This window comes from Cyclopterus lumpus, chromosome 20 (assembly GCF_009769545.1).
Source record: "Cyclopterus lumpus isolate fCycLum1 chromosome 20, fCycLum1.pri, whole genome shotgun sequence".
NCBI classification, from domain to species: domain Eukaryota; kingdom Metazoa; phylum Chordata; class Actinopteri; order Perciformes; family Cyclopteridae; genus Cyclopterus; species Cyclopterus lumpus.
Window position 1 is genome coordinate 15,375,314 of NC_046985.1, and position 20,163 is coordinate 15,395,476.

Sequence of the window (20,163 nt, forward strand, 5' to 3'; positions counted from 1 at the left end):
ACTATCTTCAGGATCCAAAGACAAGTGTTCCACCCCATGTGTTGGAACCAGATGGCAAGTCTACCTGTTTAAGTGCCGTCCATGTGTCGTTCCAGGCACACAGGCCTCATCTCCGGTTACACATGGGGGTTAAAAAAATCAGTTCCCGTTATTATATGGGCTTGTGTGTGTGTGTGTGTGTGTGTGTGTGTTTCCTGAGTTGGAGAAATCTCTGTAGGCTCACTTACCTTTCTGGACAGAGAGAACAAGTCGCATGCTGTTTTACAAGAGGGGAGATAAATCTTACGGGAGTGTCAAGTAGCAGGCGTCATAGCAGCCAAAAGCAGACCTCTGCTGCCTGCCCAGATTCTTGTGGCATCGGATGGCTGAAAACTCCAAACAATCACACGATAACACAGACACGCTCACTTTTCTTGGCTCGGGGACGTCAGCCAGCAGTTCCTTGGCTGCAGGAGAGATTCTCCTCATGGAGGCCATATTGCTTTTTAATGAGCTCCGTGAGCAAAAAGTGGATCTGCTTTTCTCCAGATTTAGGGTGTAACCCATGCTTGGGTTACCCATGCGTGGGTTACACCCTAAAGGATGGGTTTGTGTCGTTATGTAACAGGTTCACATTGCTGCTTAGCAACTTCTATTCAGTTTTACTGTCCATATGACTTTCAAACTAAATGTCGTCTCATAGGATTAAAGCTGCATAACCATGCTATTTACATGAACAATGCAGTGTTTTATCAACACTAAAGAGTCGGTCTCACCAAATTATAAGAGTTCCCCCGCTCAGGCATGCAGATGTAGTTTGGATTTGCCAAGATTGAGAGATATTTATCAATCTCCGATATTTCTTCCACACTGCCTTCTCACCAGCACCTTTTATTTTCAACTAAAATTGTCACATACGCAGTTTTTTTAAGCACGAGAAAACACGCTAAAAACAAGCAATATATATATATATATATTGATGGTATGTTTTGTATGTGAACCAATTGTCATAATTTTTCAAGCCCCCGTTGATTTAGTATATTATTCGTATACTTTAAAATGTGAAAAGGGGCTTAAAGTAGCACGTTCACCCGGGTGTCATGTTGCCACCACTGCCAATCGGAGCTGATAAATATCCATGACTTCTGCGGAGTCAATTGTCCCCGGAATGAATGCCCATTGTAACCTTTTCCACTGAAAACAAAAGCCAGAGGGTTTTTTGTCCAGTGGGAGAGGGGCTTTAGTGGCGTGAACCTAAAGACACAACGGGAAAATACTTTAGTACCCTTTTGAAATAGTGACAGTTGTTATAGTTGCAAGAAATTATTTAAGCTGCAAATATATTTTGCTGCTAAGGAAATTAACACAGAGGAAACTTTTACTTACTTTATTTTAGTTACGCAGAAGCGTACAGCATCAGTAACATCAATCCAATATTATAAAAGCAATCAATACTGAATCATTTAAACAATCTCAGTTCTATCCCTTTCCTATGATCCCCAACGCTGTTTTCTACTCACAACATCTTCGTATTCTGAAAAATAAGGCTGGAAGTAAGAATGCAAAACGTCCAATAAACCTCCAAAATAGGCAACGTTGTCTCTCTCAGAGCATTGAAGGCCAACATATGCTGAACCCCGCCCCCATCTCATTCCGTGCCAGCTGTTTGGAGCCAGAGGAGTAGGGCTCCTCAAGGCAGCAAGGCTTAGGGGGTCGAGAGGGTTCCTCGTGAACAAAGTGTTGTCTTCTGATGGAAAAACTCAATCATCAGTCAGAGCGATGCAATGTCAAACCTGTTTAATGTTAAAGCTCTTTTTTTTCTCCACCTAATTAACCTCAGTCTACTCTCACTCTTGATCTCCTCGTGCGGTTCATCCCTTGGAGCTCCCTTCGGTGATGACAGGCCAGGTATTGGAGACACACGGGTCCAAGAATCAACGACCAGCGCTGGTTCTTCTTTCTCTAATTCTTAAGCCTCCTGTGGTAGAGCTGGCTTGTTGTGGCCATATTTTGGGTCTATTTTCTCGTCTTGTTTCTGGGACTCAGGGATATTATCTGGCCTTCTCCTCGTAATGATTCAGGAGGCCTCATCGTCTGTAAGGCCTCCTGAATCTCACATCAATGTCACTGTTATGGTTGGTTTTGACACCATCTCCAAAAAGCTTATTTTCCTAAACAGCAATGCATTTTTCAGGTGATCCAATGGGTTTTTAATGGGTTATATATAGCAACAAACAAAGAAGGTTTCTTTTCTGAACACTTAATCCTTCAATGTTTTTTATCTGAAAAACTTTGCTTTGAACAGTGACAAAATGTTAATCTATGAGTAAACACCCATTGGTTATTGCCAACTATACTGCAGTAATATATTAATGTAATAAATACATGGAGTGCTAACAAAACAATGGGGAATTACCAACCTGGCAACCCAAAAGTTATTAATTAACTAGTAAGTAAGCAACTAGTTACAAGTTATACACCTCTGAGAAAGTGTATTTTCAGAAAACAGGACCACTTTCAATTCGGTGGTAGTAGTGCTTTGTGAATTTTCTCAAGCAGAAACATCATGCCATCAGTAAAGCTGCTTTGTGCTGCTTCAAGACAAGACTTCATTGTCTCACTTGGTTTTCAGAGTTCTTACTCTACATGCAAAGACACACACACAGGTCCTCCCTGGTCCCACAGAGAGGGACAGCGGCTGTAAGGAAGGATTTACAGGGGCCGCCTGTCCTCCCAGCAGTAGGCTGATTGGAGGGGCTGGCTGTGTTTGTTAAGGTAATGGGCCCTAGGTGAGCTAATTCACAGGGTACACGCTCCACGCTCTGTCACCTCAGGAGAACCACGATGGAAAAGGAGTTTGCCAGCGGGGGCTGGGGCTAGTGAGGGGAGGTGGTTGGGGGGGGGGGGGGGGGGGGTGGCGGGGGGGGGGGTTCCAGCTCTCCCCAAAATCCCCTCAGCCTTGCGCCGTCTCCTCCAGCTCCACCTGAAAGTGATTACCAGGCCAGCCATGAGCAAACAAGCCCCATATGGAGTGTCTACAGTGGGGCTGAGGCTGGGAGCTTGGGGAGCCCTGCTCCACCTCTTTGGAGAGGAGAGGCCTGAGCAAACACAGCTAATGAAGTCTTAACAAGCGGCCCTGGGTTAGCGCGAGCCCGCTAAATGCCACCGAGGCTCTTGGAATTGTGTCCAGCAGATTGGCTAAATCTCCTCGAAGCTTTCTCTTCACAAGATAAAGTAACATTAGCATATCTCAGTCTCGCCATCTTGGTGGTAAGTCCGGGATCTGGCAGGCAGTCACACTTGATGGGCCTTCTGCTTTCTTCAGTTCGGAGCACTTGATTCTCGACAGACAGAACTGCGCTTTAAATTGAACACATTGACTTGGGATCCCGACTTGATTCCGGGCTTTATTCATCGGTCACAGAGTGTTTCCTTCAGGCTTTGGGGGATATTTTCTCACAGCGTGCAGCTCTGCGTTGCAAACAGTAGACGAGTGGATTTCCTCTTCGTGAACCATCTCCGTGTACAGAACAGACCCTTTTCGGGCCCTCGCCTCACCCTCCCTCTGACGCTCTCCCACACGTTAACCACCACCTTACCCTCACTCCCTTCTTATTGTGTCCTTTTCTCACTCATCTCTGAACACCAGGGGTTTGTTATTGAGGAAAATAGCACAAACGGACACTCGCTCCAACTCCACGGCACTGGCCGTAGCCAAACTCTTTTCTCCTAATCAAAAGCAAACAGCCATTAACAGAGCTCCTTCCTTGTTATCTCACACCGGCGACTCACTTAATCAATCTGGGTTCCCATGATGCCCAGATCGCTGCGAGGTCATTTAATTTGCTTTGTGGTTCGAGGCTGTTTCATGTGATGAAGTGCTGGCTCTGGTCCAAACGCAATACAAGTAAACTTCAACACCAGCACACAATGTTGCATTTTATCTCAGCTGGGAAACTGAGAGGAAGATGCCTGCACTGCAAGACTACACATTGGCCTCATGGCAGCTAAACTGTGTGTGTGTGTGTGTGTGTGTGTGTGTGTGTGTGTGTGTGTGTGTGTGTGTGTGTGTGTGTGTGTGTGTGTGTGTGTGTGTGTGTGTTTATTTAGGAATGAAAAAATGAATGAAAGATTAATATGTGTAACCCATTCAACTTTCACCCTCTGGGTTCAAATAATGAGCATTATAATTATTATTGTGCTATATTTCAAGCAAAGTCCAGTAGTTAGTTAGCTTCATGTAAGCATTTTAGCATTTGTGTTCTAAATATCCAGGTCATAAAAAAGTACCAATAACAAGGACACTACTATTAATTCATATGTAAGAAAGAAAAGAGGATCATTTTGGGGTGAATTTAAGGTCAACCACCTGACATATAGGCTCTTGGAAACGTCATTATAAAGTTGCTGCTGGATAGTTATAGTGGAGAAAGCATGAAAAGGTACAATGTATCCCTCTGAAATATTGTGTATCTCACAACTGCACTTAAGTACAGTACTTGAGTAACAAGAAAATAATAAGATAAGAATGCCTTAAACACAATAAAGCACACTTTGCGGCAAATGTTTATACAGACGTTAATGATCAATATCAGACTTCTTTTTTTTTTTTAAACTACAATGAGATGTCAACTGACCGCAGAGATCCCCAGACGCGCAGTGTGAGCATGTTTCCGCTGATATGACGCGCTGCCGCCGGCTCGGTGCGCCGCGCCGCTCGGGCTTTGCCTCGCGCAATTACGCCTCCCGCGGAGCTCTGTGCGAGCGTTAAACGAAACATTAGCACCTCATTTAAAAAATAAAACGGCCCTTTCACAAGGACAGACAGCTCCCTGGGTAGTCTTATCATGCGCAAATTAGCCAATTTACCAAACGGCTCCCTCTCTCTCACACACACACTCACTCACTCACACACACGCACGCACACGCACACAGAGAGAGACTGAGACGCATCCTCGCTCTGCCGTTGTTGTCCCACTAAAGGAAGTTACAAGACGGCCAGTCGCAGAGCAGCATTGTGATAGCAGGTTATGCATTACTCCTAACAGCGCGTCTGGTCTTTATAATTACTTTATATTGTTATGATTATGATCTTAACAATGACACGTTTGCTATTTGAAATAGGTTGTGGGGGGAATTCATTGCAGGATTATTACAGTTAATTTGAGAGCAGCCATGACTCTGGGCTTGACATATTATCATAAACACGCTGCCTATAATCTGCGCTTTTATGAAAATGTGGCGTTTTGAAAGAAAAATGCATAAAAGTAGTTATTTTGACCTCAACATGTGTTTTGTTTGATGCCATCATCAGCTGAAGGTGAACGTATGCTTTCTGCGCAGCATCCACAGCAGCATCCCGCATCCCGCTGCCACAGACTACAGTGTGGTCACAGTGTGGCAAATACCTCTTTTTAGGGTATAACAATCGATCCACTGCTGGAAAGCACCGCCTCCGCCCCCTCCCGTCGCTCTGTGATTGGAGGAGCGGCTCTGAGGGTGTGGCTTGCGATGCCTCTGGTATATATCGACACCGCTTCGTCTCCCAGCCGTTGATTTGTATGGGAACCAGGTCTAAGGTGGGACAAGCCGACTGGATGTAGTCGCTGTGTTTTGGAGAAAGAAACAAGGCCCACATTTTCATGTTGACAGCGATCGGACAGCAGCAGCACGTGGGTTGTTTTGTGTTGTTGTTTTTTTTATTAACGGACTGTCTAAGGATACTGAAAGCAGTTTCCAGAAGAAGGTGGATTCTCCTCTCAGCCATCTTGACTGCTCGCCGCCCTGAAGGCTGTTTTCTCTCCTCCTCCTCCTCCTCCTCCTCCTCAGCTGAAAGTAAACACGGCTTGCACATTGCTTGCAACTCCGTGCAAGATCCCGAGAGAAGCGAGATGGGCTCGCTGCGCAACATCTAACCGGAGCGGAGGCGAAAGCAGACGGCGGAGAGGATTTATCGGCACCAGAGCAGAAGAGGGGAGGACACGACGCGCTGGAGGGATGGACCTGATTGGGATTTACCTGCTCCTCTCGCTCGCTCTCCTGCCCCGATCCAGCTGCACCACGGCCAAGGAGATCACCTGCCAGGAGATAGCCGTGCCCCTGTGCAAGGGGATCGGCTACAACTACACCTACATGCCCAACCAGTTCAACCACGACACGCAGGACGAGGCTGGACTGGAGGTGCACCAGTTCTGGCCTCTGGTTGAGATCCAGTGTTCGCCGGACCTGAAGTTCTTCCTGTGCAGCATGTACACACCGATCTGCCTAGAGGACTATAAAAAACCTCTGCCGCCGTGCCGGAGCGTGTGTGAGAGAGCCCGAGCCGGCTGCGCGCCCCTCATGAGGCAGTACGGCTTCCCCTGGCCGGACAGGATGAAGTGCGACCTGCTGCCGGTTCAAGGCAATCCCGACATGCTGTGCATGGACTACAACAGAACCGACTCCACCACGGTGTCCCCGGTCCTCTCCAAACCCACCAACCACCCCGCCAAGGGTTACAATCCCTCTAAAAACAAGCCGAGCCGAACCGGCACGCCTGGGAAATACAAGCCGCCCGCCGCCCCGTGCGAGTCGGGGTGCAAGTGTTTGGAGCCCATGGTGTCGGTGAACACGAACCGTCACCCGCTCTACAACCGCGTCAAAACGGGACAGATCACCAACTGCGCCATGCCGTGCCACAACCCGTACTTTACGCACGACGAGAGAGCGTTCACCGCCTTTTGGATAGGACTGTGGTCCGTGTTGTGCTTCGTGTCGACTTTCGCCACCGTCGCCACTTTCCTCATCGACATGGAGCGGTTCAAGTATCCGGAGCGACCCATCATCTTCCTCTCGGCCTGTTACATGTTCGTGTCGGTCGGCTACATCGTCCGACTCATCGCCGGGCACGAGAAAGTGGCGTGCAACCGGGAGTTCGACCTGGAGCACATCCACTACGAGACCACCGGCCCCGCGCTCTGCACCGTGGTCTTCCTCCTCATATACTTTTTCGGCATGGCCAGCTCCATCTGGTGGGTCATCCTGTCTCTGACCTGGTTCCTCGCGGCCGGGATGAAGTGGGGCAACGAGGCGATCGCCAGCTACTCCCAGTACTTCCACCTGGCCGCCTGGCTCATCCCCAGCATGAAGTCCATCGCGGTGCTGGCGCTGAGCTCCGTGGACGGGGACTCCGTGGCCGGCATCTGCTACGTGGGGAACCAGAACCTGGACAACCTGCGGGGCTTCGTGCTGGCCCCTCTGGTGATTTATTTGTTCATAGGCACCATGTTCCTCCTGGCCGGGTTCGTGTCCCTGTTCAGGATCCGCAGCGTCATCAAGCAAGGGGGCACCAAGACGGACAAGCTGGAGAAGCTGATGATCCGGATAGGGATCTTCACGGTGCTCTACACGGTGCCGGCCACCATCATCGTCGCCTGCTACTTTTACGAGCAGCACAACCGGCAGAGCTGGGAGATTACGCACAACTGCTCCAACTGCCTGCTGGAGCGGGACCGCAGCAGCCCGGACTACGCCGTTTTTATGCTGAAGTACTTCATGTGCCTTCTGGTGGGCATCACGTCCGGGGTGTGGATCTGGTCCGGGAAAACTTTGGACTCGTGGAGAACTTTTTGTACCCGCTGCTGCTGGGGCAGCAAAGGCACCAGCGGCTCCATGTACAGCGACGTGAGCACCGGACTGACGTGGAGGTCGGGCACGGCCAGCTCCGTGTCCTGCCCCAAGCAGATGCCATTGTCCCAGGTTTGAATAAGGGGGGGGGGGGGGCAGCTTATGAGGACTGCTAATTGTTTGGGAGATAACCCATCACTCCCTGTCTTAAGCAATTTGCATGGTAATGAACTGCTGCTGAGGTGACCCCCCCCCCCCCCCTCTCTCTCTCTCACTCCCCCAAACATCCACACACCTCTGTGGGGACAGCTGGCTCAGACAGTGTACCTGGCATTCACACAGGTGGGATTCCTCCCTGTTAGTGTGGATTAGAGGGACACACCTGTGGCGTAAGAGAGACAGGTTTGCTCCTCACTAGCTTCACACAAAGAGCATATGGGTCCTCAATGTTGTTCTACACAGTGCCAGATGACATTGTGTCAGCCAATCACGTCAAAGATGGTTTAAATTAAGCCTTAATAGTGCCCAAGTGTTTGTTTTTTTGTTTTTTTTACGGGTCTGTTCATTTTGTAATTTTTCAAAAATGTATTTATATAAAAGTTCTGTGAGGTAAAAAAAAAAGCTGTACATTTGTGTATAAAAGAAAACTTTATAAGCTATTGTAAATTTGTACAAAGTGTAGATGTCTCTTTTTGTGAGAAAAGCAAATATGAGCTTTATTTTGACAATAAAACCTTTTTTTTGATCAATCTCAACTGCCTGTGAACTTTTGCAGTGTTTTTTCACCAATTTGCGAAAAGGAGGTTGTCCAGGCACATATTTGTCTCTTTGTGGTGTGGTCCTTGTGTTGACGGTGGCAGCAGCAATGGCAGCTTTTTGAGAGTACTCCCCCCCCTCGGCTAAAAAGGAAGCCCTTTTTTAACCATCAGAGACTGGTAATTAGAGGCAGGGGTTGAGTTGGAGCATCTCCATAATTGTTGAAGTCCTCTTCACATGCCTGCCGAAGCCCGCTTTTCTTAATTTAGCAAAAGAGGGAGTGGGTGAATGGGGGTATAAATGCAGGGAAGGGGCCCTTTTCATCTGCAGAAACTTTGATCTTTCTTTTTTAACAGCCGAGAATAAAAGGTGGTGTGTATTAGGAGTGTCTGTCTGATGTGCCAAGGTTCCCCCTAAACGTCCCCATTTGGATGCTTTGATGGACGTCCTACAATTCAAAGAGCATTTTGGAACCCCCTTCGCTTTCCTGGGTTTGTCAGAGCTGAAACCTGCCAGAGCCTCCTTCTTCCTCTTCTTCGTCTCGCAGGGGCCTGAATTGAAACATCTTCTCCCTCGGCTCAAGCTGTGTCAGCGAGTGCAGGGGCCTTGACATGAATGATATTGAAATAGCAATGAAAGCCCCACAGGTGGTCTGTTCACATGATCTCACATCTTAGGGCCCCCTAATCGAGGCATTTTCTTTCTTTTTTTTTGTTGCTACAAATGTATCTGGTTTGGTCCCAATTAACCCAATGCGCTGGCATAAGATGATACACTGTAACCCAGGGAAGAAATGCCTTTGATTTGCAGGTCAATGGTGACAGTGGGCTTTGTAGTGACTGCTTTGTTCCCCCTTTATTCCTTTACACTCAGACTGTAGACGTGGACCTCCACACACACACACACAAACTGAGCTTCTTTTGCATCTGCTGGGAGTGTAAATCAGCCATATAAATCTTGCATCAGCGCTGTCAGCAAAAAGACACCCGGCAGTAAAGATGGGAGTCATAACAAAACTTTTCTCGAAATCAAAAAGAGCGGCTGCTTGAGCATTCCGCTTCCGTGTGGCTCATCAGAGTGTTTGTGTAAAGTTGGTACAGATCAAGTTTGGGAGTTTAACTCTTCGGCTTTAACAAAAGAAAAATGTAAATATTGCTCTGCTCTCTGTTTGGTACAAAGTTCATGCTCTGAATCATTTGCGGTCACAGTTCCATCAAATAGTCTTGGTAGCTTTCCCCGCTGCAGCTGCAGGTTCTTTTTTTTCCTGGTGTTTACCTCAAAAACCTCAGTGAGTGAGCAGCTCCAGCTCTCACTGCAGTGGCATTAATGTGCAGCCCCACCTAGTGGTAGAAGCAGAACTGCACACCTCCACGAGCCTTCTGTTCTGCTCTTCATTCTGAGTGTTCAGGAGGTCTCAGCTCCCAAACTGCTGAGAACACTCTTGTACTCGCTCACCACGAGGAAATGTTCACATGTTAGTAGGACTCAGAGTGTCATGTGGCGAAGGCCGAGCTGTGAAATGCAACAATTCTGACGAGGGTGAAAATGGAGAAATGTGTGATTTTTTAGATATTTTCAAAAATAATCAAATAATCAGCAACTATTTAAAAATATTGATCATTTAAGCAGAAATAATGGGGGGGGGGGGGAAGAGACAAACAAAAGAAATCTATTCCCTGGTTTCAGCGTCTCAGATGTGAGAGCTTGCTTCTTTTCTTCATCATCATATTTGGGGAGTTTTAGAAAACAAGACATTTGTTAAATGTAGACAGCGATGGACACTTTTGACTTTTTAAAGACGAAATTATTCATCTTTTATTTGGTTTACATAAAAAACAATAAGTATAGACTACTATACTATAGACGAGTATACACATTTATGAATAGTGTCCCAAACAGCATGTATTGATGTCATAACAGTAAAGAAAATGTATTATAAGCTACTTGAGTCGGGGCATAACTGGAGTCCTTACTTTAACACGCAGGAGTCAGACCTTAAACTGGACTAAAAGTTACTGTTGACTTCTTTATCACCCCTTTTTAATGAGATTTTTATGACCAAAGTTGAAGTTTAGGACCACTCTTCAGGCCACTTAGACATTTTTAAACTGACGTTCTCCACTAAACACATCGCCCTGGCTCCACAAAGCAACTGTCCAGCATCTCAAAGCAGCTTGTCCTGGCTTGTAATTAACAGGTAACAACCCGTTTCCTCCGCAGGGGCCACCGACCCAGTTCACTGCAGTGTACAGGAGAAAGTATGCGAGTGCCATTAAGGTGACTTTCACACGGACAGAGCCGGCCTCTCCCAGCAGCTGGGTAATAGTGCAGGTCTCGACTTTATGGTTTAGTTTAACTCGGTATAGTATTTCATGAATCTGATCTCGTCAGGGCTTCTTCATGGCCCGGAAATAAACAACAGTTTTCACTGGAGGGCCACATCGGTGCCGAGGTGGGACCTTTCTAAACAAATCTGGTGACAAATAAACCCCTCCGACCCGAGCACGAATCCAGAAGACGACCTTCCACGCAGCTGATTGAATCGTCTCCTTGCCCCGACCGCTCTCCGTATTGTATATTATTATTATTTATATGTGTTCAAGCCTCATCCGTGGGGTTAGGAGGAGCGTTCTGACATACTCGAACATTAAATATTGATGTGCAGCAGACACAGAGGGGAGTAGAGAGGATGATAGGCAGGCCATGCCTGATGCTACTATTGATCCTTATGATACATCTGGGAGAAGGTTGTTTTTTCTTTAATTTCTGAATGCACGAGAGGAAACGCCACAGATGTGGACAGCCTCCCGTCCCCTGCATTAGTCGCTTTTGTATTAAAGATTGCGACAGACATCTATAATTATACCATATTTGGTGTTTCTAATGTGGCTGACAACAGAAGTCACACAAACGTGACCTAAAAATGATATTCAGAATACAATGTGCCCCGTCTCTCTGACATTTAAACATGTATAGCCCCCTCATGTGATAACATTGGGATTCATAAATACGCCAGTTACAATCATTCCTCTTTATTTTCCAGATGACATCAGTGAAAGAAGAACAATAGCACTAAAGTTTCCGTGAGTGCGTTCCTCCATGCATGAAGCATAACAGTGACCTCGGGTCTCTTTGACCCACTTCCACTCACGTTGGAGCTCGTGACCTCCAGCTCAGGCACATTATCCCCAGCTGGCCACTTGAGACGGCAGATGTTGGAAAATAGAGGGGTTCAGGGCTCCGTGGTTACGGTTTCTAAGGGGACTCCAACGTCATCGACGCTGTTGCAGTTTGGTAAAAAATATAATAAATTGTTGTGTCAGTAGTGCCGTTTTTTAGCCAATAAACGCTTCGCTTTAGCAGCTATGACAGAGCCTCACGGGAGTTATCAGCAGTGGCTGGCTCCCCGTTGGCACAGCAACAATTCCCCTGTGGTTTAGTAGTCCTTACAGTGCACCCCTGCTGCCTCTTCCAATCCAAAGACCCCCCCCCCCCCCCCCCCCACACACACACACACACACACACACACACACACACAGAACACTGTGTTCCCTCAGTCCTTCACTGACTGACTGACATTAACACAAAGGGGAAAACTTCTTTCATCTGAAGCGCAGAGTGTTTGCCAGATTCACTCTGGGCTCGGTCACATTGGATGGATGGATGGGGATGGTGGGGTGGGGGGCTTAAACCAACAAACGTCCCCGCATTCAACATTGAAAATGGGTGTCACGTGTTGGTTCTCATAATAAATAAATAGCAGCAGAACAATCGGAGGATGCGCGAGAGCGATGCTGCTGTTTATAGTACTAACTCGACACACACATGTACTTTGTAGCAGTGTGTCATGTGTTAAGTCACACACAATGTAACCACGCTTTAAGCATTTAGTCACTGAGGTCACACCTCTTTTCAAAAATACCACCATTTGATATTATTCAGAAATATATGGAAACGTTTGCGGAGAGTCACATGTAATAAAGTTATTAGAGGAGACATCTTTTATCATTATTATGCTGTACATGTGTCACACCACATCAGTTACCTCCATCATATCGGTAAAAGAGCCCAACTGAATACAATGTTGTTCAGCCAAGACATCATAATGTGTTTAAAATATACATTGCATTGACAGTGTACTTCTCCACATTGCAGGCAAATAAGTCTGATGAAACAAAGTGGTCCACGGTACCAAACTCACTAACTTAACTCAAGACATTTAGACATTCTCCCCATGAAGCAGCTCGTTTCATACTGCTCATATTCCGGAATAAAACTTTAGTAAATGCAACACCCAGTTCGGTCCACTTGAGGGAGCCATTAGCTAGACGTCGTCTTTTCTCTCGCAGCTCCGACAGGACAATATCATATAGAATATATCTGGACACATTTTCACATTATGTCCCCGTGAAGATGAATTTAAGACACAAATCATTTTCTGTTTCTTTCACTGCATGTGTTGTATCACTGGGAGTTACATGACCACTGCTGTGTGTCCCCAAGTTGGACCTTCATGCGGTAGGGTTTAGGGGACAGAGTGGCCCCGTAGACAGGGGTGTAGTCTGGCTGTCCTGCATCCTCTTGGAGAGCAAGAGTCCCATCCAAGCCAGACCCTCTCCAAAACACATACGTGGACCTGAGATGTTTTCAGTCAGTAAGGCATGAGCCTTTCTTTACAGTAGAAGACGATGGACTCTATCCGACCTGCAGAGAAGGGCATGAAGGGCAAACTCTCCCTGGTAAGGAAGGGTGGGTCACGGGCTGAAAGTACAGCAGCCGCCTGCACCTTGTGTATGTGGGTAGGTCAAGAGGAAGAGGAAGCCAGCAAAGTGAAGCTCCAGAACAAACAGGAGGAATCCATCTTCACAGAAAGAGGGGCCATGATCGCCTCCCTGGAAAGTGAAAATTAATCTTTGGGGTTTTATCTCGCTTCATCTCACATGTAAATTGCACTTTATGTGGCTGTCGCACACCTTATCCAGTTAATTCAGACAGGTTTCGAATAATGGGAACAGAGTCGTACAGCTGCAAGGGAAGATTAACTTTCTGTGAAGGTGCGTTTAGTTTAAGAGTGGAAAGAAAAACAAAGGAAAGACATTTAAAATGTTTGCTGCAGGCAAGTTCTGTGCACAACAAAAAGGTAATAGAAAATATTCCGAGGTAAAGCTGTGCTTTTTTGTAATAGCAGTTTTCTTTTTAGAACCGTTTGTCTTCTTTAAAGGCTGCTTTTGTTGTATTAGGCAGGCAGACTTGCTCATCCCTAATCAAAGGATTGTGAGGAGAAATGCAGGAGGGTCCCTCACTGGAGGATGCTGTATGTCACAGCTAAAAACTGAGCAGGACTCCTGGGGCACGAAGCAGAGTGTCTGGATTCGATGTGCGATGTGATCTGGAACATTAAGTTAAAAGCTGGACTGTTGGAGTGTTCTGGATAATAATAATAAAAAAGTCTGGAAACACCTGTTTTAACTAAGTAGATATTTAAACTGCACTGCAAAATAAAGCTATCGAGTACGAGTCCCGTGTCAGTGTTTTTCTCTGGTGGGGTTGTCCAGGCTGAGGTTTCACAGGTGGGCCTGGAACAAAGTTCTTGGCTCTCTGACATTTCAGACAGAGGATGAAGAAGAAAACACACGTCCATAGTAGGATGAAAAAGAAAGAAAGAAACAGAGGAATGGATTGAGCTTATTTGAAGTATGAATGGCTTGAAACCTGTTGCTCAAATCTCAGCCCTGCCTCATCCTCCTGGCCGTTCCAATGTAAATGAGAGCGTGCGAAGACACACCGGAGCGAGTCCTGACGGACACGGGACAGGAGCGCCTCCTTGCTGCTGCGCTGCTTTCTGTCGGCCAGCAACAATCAGCAGCGTGGGACACACCTGTGACAGCGGCCATGCTGCATCTCTCTGCATTCCATTGTGACGTGCAGCAACCTGCTTACGGCCCGAAGAGAACGGCACATACACTTTCACCGTTGTGATGGCTAAAGGCTGACTGACCACTGCACAGAATGCTGCAAACTAAACGGGGCCTTAAGGCGGAACCGACAACTAATAATCCACATTCATGCCAGAAAATCTTAAATGGCGCTTATACTTATAGAAATGTCAAATAAATCAGTGCTTTTGTACTCAAGGACTTAGTGCAAAGATCGGGGTTTAATATTGAAAAGGTTAATATTGGCTGTAAACACAAGACACCGAGGGGGGGGGCCCTCGGCTAATTTATGCCTGAGGCCTCTGAGCAGGTAAATCTGGCCCTGCCTTCCAGTCTGACCGGTATGCTTCCAACCTTTTGCCCCCTTAAATCTCTTAATGATATCCTGGATGCTGTAGCTTATCTGTCACAGTACTTCATCCGAGTGTCTTGGCTCTCAAGCTCCCAAATCTACTGTTGATTATTAATCAGCACGGCCTGAAATGACCAAAAGGAAATAAGTGCTGCTTGCACATTAAGGGACACTGCACTTGTCAGCAAGGGCCCCTTTTAATAATGTTCAGAACATCTACAACACAGGAGATTCAGGGGGAAAATATATTTAAAATGTGTCTCTACCTGATTTATTAAAAAGGAAAGTGTCACGACCAAAATGTTTCATGAAGATACAAATATCCATATATGAAAATCTGTCACCACAAAGGGCGTCTGAATTCAAGTGTTGGATTAAATATATGGCAGCATTTCATATTTACGTCACCGGAGGGCAGCATGATTTCAAGCTACAGCATTGGTGAAGTGACTGCAGCTCAATGAACTGGATCAGAGAGCTAAGATGAAGTGCTTTGGAAAGTAACACAAACATGAATGTCACAGACAAGTCAATGAGATCCAACTATCAAGGATCCTTTTACTGTATAAAGAAACAAACTAGTTTATCAAACGGTGTATGCATTCAATTGATATTGTATCGAACGATAACCATAAATTGGTTTTGGGATATGACTTCTATAAAGAATTAGGCACTCATGGTTTTCAATCAAAAATAAATCGCAATATAAAAAAGGAAATAGGTGAGCTTAAAACATATAGATGATTACATGTTTGTACATTAGATACTCCAACAAAAATATCACTTATTGAAACATATAATGTAGGAAATTACTTCCTTATGGCGCCGCTTTACATGAACAATAACCCAAAAGTTACGCAGTCTACACAAGTGTAACTGAGTCCACTGGGTGTATGTAGGAGGTGCGGCGCTATTAGACCTGCGGTGCCCTCCCGATAACCCCCTGTGGTCACCCTCATGACGGGCAGGGTGCAGCCCTCAGTCGATAGGTGAGACATGAGGCTGGGGAGCTTTTGTTGTCGCCTTCAAAGAGACCACAAGAGGAGGAAGATCAAGAGCTATCGGTTTACACAGTGACCGGCCCCACAGCTACAGAGCAGCAGGTGCAACTGTGATGATTTACTGTGGGAGTCTCCTCACAATCATCTGTGTTAGGTAGTCCAGAGATTTCAAGAAAATAGACTGACCAGTTGCGAAAAATCAGGAAACATTTCAGCAAAGGAAAATGATAATCAAACGGTACAGCAACCCGACTATAAACAGTATACTGTCTAAGATAGACGTGCGTCACGTTGGGAGTGTCTAACCCACATTAATCTTTTTTTTTGATCAAGGTGAAACCAAAGCCACAGCAAGCAGGCAGTACATATCCTGAAGGGCAATAGGCAACGCTGCTCCTTTGCAGAGCTCCGCTGTGCTCTATTTCTAGTGACAGTGCATGTTCAGGCTTGTGTTCGTCCTAAGCTCTACGAGGCCCTGAAATAGAGTGACAAGCCGTCTCCATAAATACAGAGCCCCTATGGGGGAGCATAATTGCTTTGTGAGCCTATGTAGGCTTTAGGGTCCTTCATAGTGTCCTTCGCTTCTGACGGAGGAATCCTATTCCATTCCACGAGTCCGATAACACAACCTCAGACAGATTATTGCCTTTTCATTTGGGCCTGACCTACTTATTCCAAAAGGTCACCCAAACATCAAAGAACAGGGCTTGAAGGCTAACCATGTCCTTTGACCCCAGTGACCCAAACACAAAAGACATGGTGGTATCATATAGAGTGGGGCTGGGGTTATATATGTGGGTCAGGTCAAGGCCTGCCTTTGTTCATGGACAGTGTGTCCGGGGAAGAAACAGGTGCTCAAGGTTGAAGTTTGTTCAAGGACACTGAAGGCCAGAGCGTCCTGTCATTGCTGACTTGTTTTGTTCAGAGAGTTCTTATTCAGGACTTGAGTTCTTGTCACTTGTCATCACTCAGCTAGCGTCTCTCAAAAGACAACGTGCCTTGTGGGTCTAAGGTGTCTTATGCATTGCCGTTGTGTAATCTCCTCACGTGGCAGTCCAGTGTGCATTTTAAAATGGAGGTAGAGAGCTCGGCAGGATGGCAGCTCCATCAGCCACTGTGTAAGCCCGGGATTATCTCGGTCTGTTTAACACATTGCTTCCACAGCTATTTGTCCCATTCTTGTGCTCCAAAATAACCTGGGAATAAAGCAATCCAACCCTCACACCCACTCTGACCTTTTCTCTTCATCATTGGTGTGTAGCTCTGCGCCACTACCCAGCTCAACCAGCGTATACTGACCCACCCTTCTGGCACAAATTGCTGCAGAAACGTCTCCAAAGGGCCCTGCTGGCTCCCTGGGGGAAGACCCAAGGTTCCGTCTGGGCGGAGGTGGCGGTTTAAGCCGACCGCGTTTGCTAACACGGATCGATCTGGGTGTCCCCGGTGGCTCTGGGGGGCACAGAGCCACTTCGCTGCCATTTCTTTCCAGTGCATCCTCTTGGGAAACAGAGCCATTGTTTCCGTTGGTGTTGTAGCCTTGGTTTCTTGGAGAGCGTGGAAGAGAGGAGCGCTCTAGGCAGGGGGGTTCCTGACCTAAAGCAAGCCCTCCACAAGAGCCCTTGCTGCCTCGCCTTTTCCGGAAACTCCCAGTGTGACCAGCCTCTGCTTCTTGTCCCTGCTTAGCCGGTGAATCGTTTGGTTCTATTCCTATTGAGGCTCCCCTGCCTGAAAGGAAACACTGCTCTTCCTCACATATCTTCTCCACCACCATCATCTTGCTCTTGTGCCTCACTGAGCGCTTGATGGCGCAGATGAAATCCAACACGTTCAGGAAGAGGGACAAAGCAGCCCCGCCGAGCATGAAGTTAAGCATCACGGTTTTCTCAGTGGGCCTGGAGATGTAGCAGTCCACCTGGGTGGTGCACGGTGGATGCTGGCACAGGAACCTCCTGGGGATGTAGAACCCAAATAGATAGTAGTGAGCTGCCCCAAACCCTGCCTCCAGCATTGTTCTGACCAACAGATGGAGGATGTAGGCTCCCGTGAAGCACCGGGCCCACCCTCGCTCAGCCATCTTGTTTACAGAGGTCTTGCTGAACGGTTCCTGGCGGATCTTGAGCAACGGGAAAGTTTTCATGTGACCCATGGGGTTCATATCCAGGGTGAAGCCTTTCGAGACCTTATGGACCACGTAGATGATGAAGACGACGTAGGGGAGACACAAGGTGACGAGCTGCACCAGCCAGAAGCGGAAGAGAGAGATGGGAGAGAATAGATCATAGCACACGTTTGCACATCCGGGCTGAATGGTGTTACACACAAATCGCTCCTGCTCGTCCTGGTAGAGAGGATAACCAGCCAAGAGGAGGATCAGGATACGGAGGAAGAACATCACAACGAGCCACACCTTGCCTGAAAAATAAGCACGTTGGTATCAAAAAATGCGCTTGAGATTTCACTTTGAGGTTTATAGAAAGCCAACAGATCTCACGGCACAAACATAACACAGAAACCCATTAATGTGTCAGTGAAGTCAACTCACCCATCAAAGTGATGTTGTGAATGACAGAGATAAAGATGACCTCAGAGGCACTTGATCCCATCATGCTTGCAGTGCTCAAGGCCCACAAAAGTATTCCAGTTTCAGGCCACAAAGTAAACCCCTGCACCTCGCTCCCTGTCCAGCCACTTCTCCCCTACCCTACCCTCCCGAGGGGCACATTGGCTTGCACTGGCACAATAACCTCCAGGAAGACGGACACAAAGTCTCCTCAGCAGTCTCTCTCTCTCTCTCTCTCTCTCCCTCTCCTCGAGGGATTATGTCCTGAGTTCCGGGATGGAAAATCCAGCGTGATCCATTTGAGTCACCCAAGTCTCGGAAAGACCTATGTGAATACTCTGTCTCGCCTCTGTTCCCTGCAGACAACAGTCTGTCCTCAGACAACAGAAGACGGGAGCGAGCCCCATTGTGGGTCTATTCTTAACACACTTCCAAAGGCACGTCGCCGTCCCTGGCATTGCAGAGATATTTTGGTGCCGCTGGTCGTCCTTCCAGAAGAGAAACAAGCCTGCGGGCTTACTCACTCTAAATTGCTGTATTATGTTCTCATGCACAATGGCAAACGTGTTAAAACGGACTGCTCCATCGAAATACAAGCAGTTACTGTTGCATATTCCAGTGATGAATCAAGGTAGCAGGTATATGTGCAGAACCGTAGATTGGATTAGCTCTCATGAAATGTTAATAGGAAGTGAACTGTAATTTCCCACAGCTAGGGGCGGACTGGGGAAAAAAAGTTACTGTAAGACAGGCCCACTCAATACACGGCGCGTTGCCCACTCAATGCATCGCACGTATCAACCTGTCAGTGGCCTACTTGGAAAAATACCCATACACTTAACATTATTTTGGATTGGTTACAGAGAAATTACATCATATACATTTTTTTTTAAATAACATTTGGATCCACCAATTTGCCTGGTGTATTACAGTCACATGGTAATAAAAAAACAATATCAGTATACTCAGGTGTTATTATTACCTCACTACATGAGTAGTTTTTGCAGCAGCTCACTCTTTTCTGCAACACTGTCTATGATTTTCTCACTGTCAAGCATCTGCAAAACATCTGTCTGAGTAGCCATCAACATAAAAGCCTCCAGATGCTGTTGAGAGTGTAAGTTGTACTTTAATATACTAAGTGTACTTTATTTTACTACAATTGCACATGGAAGTTGTACTTAAGTACATGCCAGTATACTTTTCTGTTCTAATTACTGTATGGCCCTGTGTCTTATCTTGGCTCTGGGGCCCCTGTATGCTGCTTCCAGCAGCAGAATCCTCAATCTAGATAACATTACCATTGTTTATAATGTTAGTGTTGTGTGTAACAGTGATTTTAGCATAACAAGCTAGCTAGTTAACTTAAGCGTTATTTGACACAAGTTATTAGAAATTATATGATTGCCCTCTTTACAACTACCTGTAAGCAAGTGACTACGGCTAACATGTTAAATTAGATACATCTATCAAGCTAATGTTAGCTAGGCTAGCTTGTAGGGAACGTTACCTCGTCTGTGAAAAGCAAGCTAACATTGGACAAGTCAACGCCACAACTTACCATCATATCGCTGTCAGCAGTTGGTGGTTTCCCAAATAAGTCAGACATTTGTACATATGTTGATGCACCTTTGTCCAGACAGCTCTTCTTTTTCTCCCTGAGCTTTTCAGCTCCAGCTTTTAAAGGATTTACGTTTTGGTGTTGGTGCCATGCTGCCGGCTCGCACTCAAAAGCGGCTTTGTCTGCACCTAAAACAAAGTTAGACTGACGGAGGAGATTAGATGAGTAAAGATGTGTGAATACAGATCGCGAGGAGGAGTATAAATGTCCAGTCAGTGATTATTGACTTTAGGTATTAGAGTAAATTGAACGTGTTCTGGGAAGCATAGAATATAGTCAGGGGCGGTGATGTCAGAGGGAGGGCCGGTTGGTGATGGAGGTGGGCCGGTATTGGACCAGCCCAACACCGTCGG

At 46.6% G+C, this 20,163-nt stretch overlaps 2 protein-coding genes across 2 annotated transcripts; one reads left to right on the forward strand and one right to left on the reverse strand.

The window, feature by feature from the left end:
- Window positions 1-5,546: 5,546 nt before the first annotated feature.
- Window positions 5,547-8,339, forward strand: fzd8a (frizzled class receptor 8a). Its single transcript, XM_034560582.1, has one exon. It carries the CDS (start codon window positions 5,977-5,979, stop codon window positions 7,720-7,722), a length of 1,746 nt encoding a protein of 581 aa, XP_034416473.1. The 5' UTR covers window positions 5,547-5,976; the 3' UTR covers window positions 7,723-8,339.
- Window positions 8,340-16,848: 8,509 nt separating this feature from the next.
- On the reverse strand, window positions 16,849-18,235 carry LOC117749932 (gap junction delta-4 protein). Its single transcript, XM_034560749.1, has 2 exons — window positions 18,172-18,235; window positions 16,849-18,041 (listed from the first exon to the last, which is right to left on the reverse strand). Exons 1-2 carry the CDS (start codon window positions 18,233-18,235, stop codon window positions 16,849-16,851), a joined length of 1,257 nt encoding a protein of 418 aa, XP_034416640.1.
- Window positions 18,236-20,163: the final 1,928 nt, after the last annotated feature.

Excerpts from the sequence above, each read along its gene's own strand:
- fzd8a (XM_034560582.1), top strand. The coding sequence starts at position 5,977 with ATGGACCTGATTGGGATTTACCTGCTCCTCTCGCTCGCTCTCCTGCCC.
- LOC117749932 (XM_034560749.1), bottom strand. The coding sequence starts at position 18,235 with ATGATGGGATCAAGTGCCTCTGAGGTCATCTTTATCTCTGTCATTCAC. Across the intron at positions 18,042-18,171 it reads TCACAACATCACTTTGATGG|GCAAGGTGTGGCTCGTTGTG; the intron begins GTGAGTTGACTT and ends CTTATTTTTCAG.